Source organism: Lycium barbarum, chromosome 1 (assembly GCF_019175385.1).
Source record: "Lycium barbarum isolate Lr01 chromosome 1, ASM1917538v2, whole genome shotgun sequence".
NCBI lineage: Eukaryota > Viridiplantae > Streptophyta > Magnoliopsida > Solanales > Solanaceae > Lycium > Lycium barbarum.
The window spans coordinates 13,772,465-13,782,939 of NC_083337.1; the positions used below are offsets into that span (position 1 = coordinate 13,772,465).

General features: G+C 38.0%; 1 protein-coding gene across 1 annotated transcript; it reads right to left on the minus strand.

Moving 5' to 3' along the window:
• Positions 1-4,912: 4,912 nt before the first annotated feature.
• LOC132609793 (uncharacterized) lies at positions 4,913-6,481 on the minus strand. The gene has a single exon (XM_060323951.1). It carries the CDS (start codon positions 6,479-6,481, stop codon positions 4,913-4,915), a length of 1,569 nt encoding a protein of 522 aa, XP_060179934.1.
• Positions 6,482-10,475: the final 3,994 nt, after the last annotated feature.

Here is a 10,475-nt window from a genome sequence, read left to right on the forward strand (position 1 = left end):
GGAGAGAGAGAAGATTGGGGGACAAGGGTGAGTGGGGAGCGGAGAAGAAGGAGGGAAAGAGGGGTGAGTGGGAGCGGCGGCGAGGGTTTCGGGGTAAAGGGTGAAGGGAGGCGGAGATGAAGGAGAAGGGAAAAGGGGGCGGAAATGAAGTGAAGGGAAACTAGGTTTCCCTTATTTTGCTGAGAAATGAATTGGACCCGGTCCATTTGTGGACCGGGTCAAATTTTAGACTGGGTATTTAAAAGAATGGACTATTAAATTAAACATGGACTGATCTAAAAATTGAGATAAAAAATATGGTCTAGTCCAAAAATATTAGGAATTAATCGGACTTTGATTTGGGGTCCGGTAAGTCAATATACGGACTAAGTGCAAGAAATAGTTTGGCCTCTAAATTTGAATAAAAGACCCATTTTGATTAACGATGTACTAAGGGTGCCAGAATATCACCTAATACGGAAATAAAAAGATCCGGATAATAAAATTATATGATGTTGCAATGACCGTGCAATAATATTTAATAACAAACGCTATCATTAAAATGTGCGAAATAAATGCGATGTGTATGCGCCAGTTGGTAGAACGTTGAGAAATGCAAGTTTCAATAATACTAAATAATAGCAGCAAATAAATAGCGGTAGTAATACTGCTAATAATGATAACAATAATGGTAATAATGATAATGTTGATGATAATGGTGATAAAAATAATAATAGATATAACAATAATAGTAAGTAACAAATATTGATAATTAAAAATGATAACAATTAATAATAACAATAAAGATGATAATAATTAATAATAAAATAATAATAATAAATAACAATTATTGATAGTGACAAAATGTTAATAAATTAATAATAATAACAATAATAGTGGAAATAATAAGATAACAATGATAATAATAATAAGAAATAATAATGATGATAATAGTAATAAATAACAGTTGTTGATAAGACAATAATAATAAAAAAATAACGATGATAATGATGATTAATGATTGATAACAAAAATAACGCTGATGATAATGATTAATAATTAATAATAATAATAATAATAATAATAATAATAATAATAATAAAAATAATAATAATAACGATAATGGAAATAACAGGAATAATAATAATTAATGACAATCAGTAATAAAAATGATAATTTTAAGAATAATAATAGTAATAATAATAATGATAATAATAATAATAATAATAATAATAATAATAATAATAATAATAATAATAATAATAAAACGGGGCGTTAATAAAAGACTAATAATTATAGTAAAATTAAAATGTATATTTTTTAATTTCTCAAAATACCAGAGGTATAAATAGGTATTTCGGGGGAGAGGCGGGACAAAATTGGGTGTCAACAACTTGTCCCTCTTTGCCTGGTAATGATGAAAGAATTTTTGGGCAAACACGTTGACTTAGTAGCCTATTTTGTCCCGGATAAAGGATTGTGGAGGACTAAGGGTAGAGAAAATTACGGCCGAACTCTGGTCTCTGAATCGCCTACATATCTCGGGTTGCACGAGAATCAGGCCGTGTGTAGTTCTGGGAAGACTACGACACCTATGACTGGTAACTCACGATTTGATGCGAATCTTCGCAAAAAAAATATTGTCCCAGTGTCGAATTATGATGACACTGGGTATTGTGATAGAAACCTGAAAATTGATTGTGCTGGAATGTGAACGGGAGATTTGGATTTGGAGCCGAGTGTTCGAGGTAGATCTTTGACCCTTGTCGAGAAGTCTGCTTGTCCTTCCCGACGTATTGCCCCAGTTCGCTGCCGAAGAAATAGTTCCACGTTGCGCTAAAGCTCCTGCGAAACTAAAAACTAGATGAAAATAGTCAGTAAAAAATAAATATTGAAGTAAAGCGATACCAGTGCGGTGCAATGCGGCTGCGAGCGCACGCAGGGCTTTTGAAAATAATAATAAGACAGGGCAGGTGCGGTGCGATGTCTTATGCAGAAATTTTCAAAGGGCGATGCGCAGCCTTATGCGGAAACTACAAAGGGGCGGTGCATGGCCTATGCAACATGAAAGTGATGCAAAAGGCGGTGCGCAGCCCATGCATCGTATGAAAGGCGGTGCGCAGCCTTATGCGAAAATTTTAAAGGGCGGTGCATGGCCCAAGCAATATATAAAAGTGATGCAAAGGGCGGTGCGCAGCCCATGCATCATATGAAAGGCGGTGCACAACTTTATGCAGAAAATTAAAATAAGGCGGTGCATGGCCCAGGCAATATATGAAAGCGATGCAAAGGGCGGTGCGCAGTCTTATGCGGAAACTACAAAGGGGCGGTGCATGGCCTATGCAACATGAAAGTGATGCAAAAGGCGGTGCGCAGCCCATGCATCGTATGAAAGGCGGTGCGCAGCCTTATGCGAAAATTTTAAAGGGCGGTGCATGGCCCAAGCAATATATAAAAGTGATGCTAAGGGCGGTGCGCAGCCCATGCATCATATGAAAGGCGGTGCACAGCTTTATGCAGAAAATTAAAAAGGGCGGTGCATGACCCAGGCAATATATGAAAGCGATGCAAAGAGCGGTGCGCAGCCCATGCATCATATGAAAAGCGGTGCGCGGCCTTATGCAGAAATTTTCAAAAGGGCGGTGCATGGCCCATGCAACATGAAAGTGATGCAAAAGGCGGTGCGCAGCCTTACGCGAAAATTTTAAAGGGCGGTGCATGGCCCAAGCAATATATAAAAGTGATGCAAAGGGCGGTGCGCAGTCTTATGCGAAAACTACAAAGGGGCGGTGCATGGCCTATGCAACATGAAAGTGATGCAAAAGGCGGTGCGCAGCCCATGCATCGTATGAAAGGCAGTGCGCAGCCTTATGCGAAAATTTTAAAGGGCGGTGCATGGCCCAAGCAATATATAAAAGTGATGCAAAGGGCGGTGCACAGCCCATGCATCATATGAAAGGCGGTGCACAGCTTTATGCAGAAAATTAAAAAGGGCGGTGCATGACCCAGGCAATATATGAAAGCGATGCAAAGGGTGGTGCGCAGCCCATGCATCATATGAAAAGCGGTGCGCGGCCTTATGCAGAAATTTTCAAAAGGGCGGTGCATGGCCCATGCAACATGAAAGTGATGCAAAAGGCGGTGCGCAGCCCATGCATCGTATGAAAGGCGGTGCGCAGCCTTACGCGAAAATTTTAAAGGGCGGTGCATGGCCCAAGCAATATATAAAAGTGATGCAAAGGGCGGTGCGCAGTCTTATGCGGAAACTACAAAGGGGCGGTGCATGGCCTATGCAACATGAAAGTGATGCAAAAGGCGGTGCGCAGCCCATGCATCGTATGAAAGGCGGTGCGCAGCCTTATGCGAAAATTTTAAAGGGCGGTGCATGGCCCAAGCAATATATAAAAGTGATGCAAAAGGCGGTGCCCAGCCCATGCATCTTATGAAAGGCGGTGCGCAGCCTTACGCGAAAATTTTAAAGGGCGGTGCATGGCCCAAGCAATATATAAAAGGCGGTTGAGCCCGAAATGTCCTATTTTAGGGTGGAAAAACCCAAGTGTCCTATTTTAGGGTGGAAGAACCCAATATCCTATTTTAGGGTGGAAGAACCCAAGTATCCTATTTTAGGGTGGAAGAACCCAATATCCTATTTTAGGGTGGAAGAACCCAAGTATCCTATTTTAGAGTGGAAGAACCCAATATCCTATTTTAGGGTGGAAGAACCCAAGCATCATATTTTAGGGTGGAAGAACCCAATATGTCCTATTTTAGGGTGGACGAACCCAAATGTTGTGCGTTTGCGAACAATGATGATGTGCCTTTGCGGGGCATTTGAAAGTAATAATGCAATGCAGGTGCGGTGTTTTTGCAGTGCGGGACATTTGAAAGCAGTAGTGCGTATGCAGTGCGGGAAATTCAAAGCAATAGTGCATATGCATTGCGTGGTATTTAAAATAGTAGAGCATGCAGTGTGGGGAATTTAAAGCAATAGTGCATATGCGGTGCGTGGTATTTTTAAAAATAATAGTGTATGCAATGCGGGGAATTTAAAGCAGCAGTGCGGGGCATTTAAAATAGTAGTGCATGCAGCGCGGGAAATTTAAAGCTATAGTGCATATGCGGTGCGTGGTATTTAAAAATAATAGTGTATGCAGTGCGGGGAATTTAAAGCAGCAGTGCGGGGCATTTAAAATAGTAGTGCATGCAGCGCGGGAAATTTAAAGCTATAGTGCATATGCGGTGCGTGGTATTAAAAACAATAGTGCATGCGCAGAGCATTTGAAAGCAATAATATTTGTGCGTGTTATAGGAAGATTCAAACCGCTCGGTGCGCAGTCCCTGCAAAGCTGTAAGCATACTTCGGCTTCCGCAACTGGAAGCCTTGGCGATATTTCACCTTGCTAAAATGTTTCCATGAGTAAAATTCCTGCGCTCAAAGAAAATTATGAGTTTCGAAATTTGTGTTGATTTTGAATCATCCTTGAACCACCCTTTGTTTCATGACTTTCGTGAGGTTTTCTTGATGCTAAGATTCGTATGCCGTGCATTATCGCTGAGGAGTAGCTAAAAATCGGTTCTGCGTTACTCAAAGAAACTTTGTTAGTATAAAAGGAAGTGGTTGCCTTGCGTTGAACATTGAGGTTTGGCTTTGAATCTGTGCTACTCGTTGCTATGCCATTGCGGAAATCTGATTATGTGAATATGGCTTGGGATAAGCCGTCTGCAAAATTTCTCCAGTTCGACTTGGGGGGAAATTGGAATTTTTATTTATTAAGACCGGACCCAACATGGGCGCCTACGTATCCTGCTACTAACAGGAATCAGGTCGACCGTAGTTCATTTCAAAAATCTAGAAAAGATTACAAGATAGCGGCTACTCCTAAAGATGGGCATGTGGAGAATGATATTGTCCAGTGGCGAGATGATGTCCCTATCAGTCTGCTTGACTTGTTGCACGCTTTCTTTTCAAACGCCTTGGTGCCAGTTTCGATGAATCGCCCTTAACAACAGTTGTGTTTGTGTTTGCAATATCACTGGTTGAAGGCTCTAGCTGTAGCTTTATTTTGCCACTTTCAATCATGCTTTGAATCTTAAATCTTAGTGCTGGACATTCTTCAATGTCATGTCCTTGAATGTTTGAGTGATAAGCACAACTCTTAGATAAATCAAAGTTTGGCGGTGGATGCTTAGGTATAAATCCCTCCTTTGGTTGTAGAATACCTTTAGCACTCAACCTCTCAAATATATTTGCCAGTGGTTCATTTAGAGGAGTGAAGCAAAAAGATTTCCTCTTCTTTTGATGTTGAGAGCTTGATTGTGCTGGGTGAAACCGTTGTTGGTGGCCTTGCTGGGAGTTTTGCTGACGAGGACATTGCATGGTGGCGTAAGATTGAAAAATTTGGTGACTTTTATGGCATTGCGCTTGATGCATAGTCGTGGAAGCAAATTGGTTTTCCTTCATTTCACTTTGCAGATTTCCCAGTATCTTCGCTTGGAAGGTTTGGTGAACGTCTTGTGTTGCTGAGCTATCTATAATTCTTCCTTCTTGAATGGCATTTTCTAGTTCTCTACCAATCCTAATCAAATCAGAGAAGTTGTGTGCACAAGCTCCGAGCAACTTATCATAATATAAGTCTTTTTGAATTTGGATGAAGGTTGAGATCAATTCCCTCTCGGATAATGGAGGATGTATTTTTGAAGCTTCTAACCTCCATCGTATGGCATATTCTTGGAAAGACTCATGTGGCGTTTTCTTTATTCTAAGCAAATCGGCTATGTGCGGATCGCCTCCATTGTTAAACTCGAATTGCTTTATAAATCCGCGGGCCATATCTTCCCACGTAAGCCATTTGCTAAAATCTTGTTTAGTGTACCAATAGAGTGCTGATCCTGATAAACTTTGAATGAACAATCTCATTCGTACGGCTTCAATATGTCCAATACCAATTAATCTGCTGCAATAGTCCTTTAAATGAGCGACGGGATCTCCCTTCCCATTGAAAGTGTTAAACTTAGGTATTTTGCACCCTGACGGAAGATCAACGTTTGGATGCACACACAAATCTTCATACTTCAAAATCTGGAAATTCCTTGAACATAACTCTTCATTAATGACTTTCCTCAAATTGTGGAGTTCTTTTCCCAAATCTTCATGGTAAAGCGACTTGATTTCCTTTCCAGGCCTCCTGTATGGGGATATTGCCAGTTCGTTTTTCTTACTTTTCTCGAATTGAGCGGTGGTTATGGCAAATTGAGGATTAGGAATTATCGCTACTTGATCGGGAGTGTAGGTTGAAGGTATTTGTGGAATGGTATAGGTAGGATCTAAGTGAGGCAAAATGGCTAAGGAAACGTTGCTGGAAGTTGGGGTTGTGTTAGGAAGAAGGCTTAAGGTATTTCCCAGATTGGCTACAATATTTTTTCGAACCACCTTTCCCTTGCTATCGTTTTGCTCTTGCACCAAACCCATACCGATGTTGAAAGCTTCAAATCTCTCTGCCATTATAGTCTCGTCCTTAATGCAGATTCGCAGCCAAAACAATGTTCAATGCCAGACAACCTTTTAAAGAGAAAAGTAAAACTTCATAAACAAAATAAAATGTTAGTGCATGAAGTAAAAGCTTCATAAACAATATATATATATATATATATATATATATATATATATATATATATATATATATATATATATATAGATATATATATATATATAGATATAGATATCTTTTTTTTTTAAGTGATCTAATTAAACAGGCTCTAGATTAGAGACGACTTGAGTCATATAAAGGAAACGAATGGACGATAATGAATCATCAGCTATTTAGCACTGACGGTTGAGAATGAATCGGAAGAAAGAAAACTATATTGGAGTAGAACATGCCATTTGAAAAAAGGTTGACTCATATCGAACGCCAAAGCTTGGTTCCGAGTTAATTCATACCAATTCCAGCATATTTTAAAAAAAATTGCCCCAGTTTAGGACGTTTTGAAAAATGTTTTGGGTTGCATTCCAAAATTGTCCCAGTTTCATGCTCCTTCGTTTGGGGAATATTAAAATTTATAATAAATAAGACCGGGCCTTATATAGGCTGCCTACGTATCCTGTATCCGACAGGAAATCAGGTCACACGTAGTTCGGGTGGTGTGTAAAAGTTTTTTTTTTTTTTTTTTTTTTTTTAGAATAATGCAAGAGATTAGCTTAGAGAAGATCATGATTGATCGGGCGCAAGACAGTTGAATTTAATATACCCGAGAGTTATGAAGCACTGGCGGGTTGCAAAATGTCAAGGACATGAGACCTATGAGATTGTCCTTCGACTTGTACGCCAAAATTGAAATTAATAGGTGCGCGAAGATGAATTTCAGCGACCCAGAATGACGCGATTGACTGAGCGAAGGCTCCGCAGAAGCAAGGTACTTGAACAACTTGATGACAAAAATCCAACAAATATCGAGAAGTGCCGTTTGATAGATTGGACCAATAAATTTGGACATCTACCAATTTAAGAAACGATAAATGTTGAGAATGATAGAAATCTGAAAGTAAAAGTTCCATGACGTAAACCGAGTGCAAAATGGATTCTACGAGGCATGGAGCTAATGGGTCAAATGTTTCGTCGTTTGTGACAGAAGATCATACCCGTAAAAGAAGGACACAAAAAGCTCTAGAATTTGCGGATTGATGCGAGACAAATTGTTCGACACTAATAGATTTGAGTAACTAAGCAAATAACGATAAGAGAATGCCTATTAAAACAAAGTTGGAATGATAAGAGTTAACTTTAAGGATTTTCAAGGCTAGTTCATGTATGCGAAAATTAGGAAATTTCCTTCGACGATTAGAAATTTGTCGGGAGCCATGCTAAGAATGCGAACGATCTTAGAGTGGCTAAAGTGCGCTAACCGCGGAATAAATAGTTTTTTTTTTTTTTTTGAAGTGAGGATGATGCAAAAATAATTAATGAACAATATGCAATTGTGCGGCAAAGCAAATATGAAATTTTACTTTTCTTCTGAAACAAAGATGATGTTAGCAAATATCAAGTAATAACTTTTCACAAATAAATTCAAATAAGAGCCTTCAAATAAATTTAATTAATGAGCTTGGCATCAGGTGATAATCGCAAACAAATTCAAAAACAAGCATATTGCAAATAAATTTAAGTAAACCACTTAGCAAGCAAGCAAACGCCTTACAAAGTTTATAACACAAACATTGATAAGACGTCCTAATATGCAGGGATCTCTTTATGCCAGAGGTAGGCCTAACGCGAATTTGAAGGATAAAATATACGATTATATATCATCCCAATGTGCTATTAATTAAAGACCCATACAAAGTTTAAAAATCTTGGTACAAAGGAAATTATTACAACTTGACTTTCATAAGCTAATTAACAATGAGAAAAGTCCTTCGTCATCCTTGAGCCTCTTGGTTGCTTGGATATATTCACCGATCTTTCGTCGATTTTGGATAATGTATGACACAGCCAAAACTCCTCCCGTTTTGATGCCTTCTTTAACACAGATCTCTCTTTGCTCAGCTAAAACTGTATCTAATTCTTGCATGCTTTGCTCGTAACTAATTGCCTGCATTGTACCGATTTATGGCTACCTGCGTTCACAAACGGTTAGTTCTACCTAAATAGCACATGGTCCACATAACGCACATGTTTATCCTTCAAATCAATGCACATAACGTGATAACTGTCGCTTGGGGTCATAAACCCACTCGGACATTTGGAAGAGGTTAACTAATGGACTTAATACACCTTGGGTATTAAGCCTCCCAGGCTCGTGCATGTCCTTAAAAGGGTTTTGGCTTAGCTCTATCTTAGGCTGACTAAGAGTTGTTTTCCTATGACACAAGGCTCCCCCAAGCGGACAACTTGGGAGTGGAAAGTCTGTGGCCGTCGACTGCACCGCTGATCGACTAAATCCACTAGACCAATCCAACTAAAGGGGTAATTTAGTAGTGCACGGGCGCAAACTGCGAAGCCGCTTTAAGTGTGTGAATATGTGTGAGTTTTCCAGGAGTGGAAGAAATATGAGCGGAATGCCAATTTAAGGAAAGCAATAACATACATATTACATAGAAAATTTACATAATAAAACAATCACTTAAAAGAACATAAAAAAATAAAGCAGGCAAAAAATAAAGAAAACAACCAAACATCCAACAGAATTAATTATTAACCTAAGTTGTTATGGTTAAGAACCTAAAAGATCCCCAGCAGAGTCGCCAAGCTGTTATACCCCATTTTAACCGGGTGGAAGCGGAGTACTACATATTGGAGATTCCTAAATTGCTTTGTTTTAAGGAGTCGCCACCTAATTAATTTAACGGTGAATTAGGACACCTAGATATTAACTAAGGTAAAACTAACTAAACCTCTGTTAATAGTCTGTTTAACCAGTATGATTCTAGGTAAGGGTTCTCTATTATCCTAAAGGGAAGGGGTTAGGCATCCTTTAGAATCCGTTAACTACGGTTATCCGGCCAAACTTAGGTTAATTAATTAAGGCTAAAGATGCGAATGCAGTGTTTGAATTTTAAGAAAAAAAAAACGGCTAAGAAGTATTGCTAGATTTTAAGAAAATATGATGATATCGTGTAAAATAAAATTTACAGAAAATACTAGTTTGCATAAAAGATGAGTTTAAATGCTATTTGAGAATAAGACTTATAAAAAGCTGCTTAGACTTTAAATGAGAGCAATAATGATGCTATTTAAGATAATGCCTGTAAAAATATAGTAACTTATAAAAAAAGAAGATTTTAAATGCTGTTTCAAATAAAGCTTATAAATGTTGCTATTGCTTCAAAGGGAAGTATAATAATGCTAAAATAAGATTTGCAAAATATGATAATTTGCATATGAATAAAGGAAAATACGAATTTATGCGATATTTCAATAAATATTTGAAACAACTCAATAATGAGGTATTAATTGATTGTGCAATTTAAAACAAAACATAAAAATAGCTAACGTGAACTTTCTTTGTCCTTTATTAATTATACTTCAAACATATGTGTAATTAACTCAAAACTAAAAAGTTATTTATAAAACATATTTAAGTTTATATCGCGTGTTAGTGACGTTTTGAAATGTGTTTGATAGTAAGGATAAATATGATTCCCTTTACTTAAAATATAAAGTCATGCCATTTTGCAAATCAATTATTCTAAAAATAAATATTAGACATTTTTAACATGAAAAGAAGAAAGTGAAAACTTATGGAATTAATTTAGTCTTCCTTAAACTAACTACCCATTGCTAAAACTAAACCCACTAATTTCACGAAGGTTTATCTAAATTAACAAAACAAAAATGTTAGCCATGCAATACAAATTAAATGCATAAAGGAAATAAAATAGAGGAATGAATAAAATTGAATGGGTTCAGCCCATTCTTTGGACTGCTGCGATCCATTGCTATTGGGGTTTGGCCCAATTATTTTTAGACTGTTGAGGCTGTTCTTGTCTATTGGGCTTT

What these genes read in the sequence shown, in the direction of transcription:
- LOC132609793 (XM_060323951.1), bottom strand. Translation starts at nt 6,481, where the DNA reads ATGGCAGAGAGATTTGAAGCTTTCAACATCGGTATGGGTTTGGTGCAA.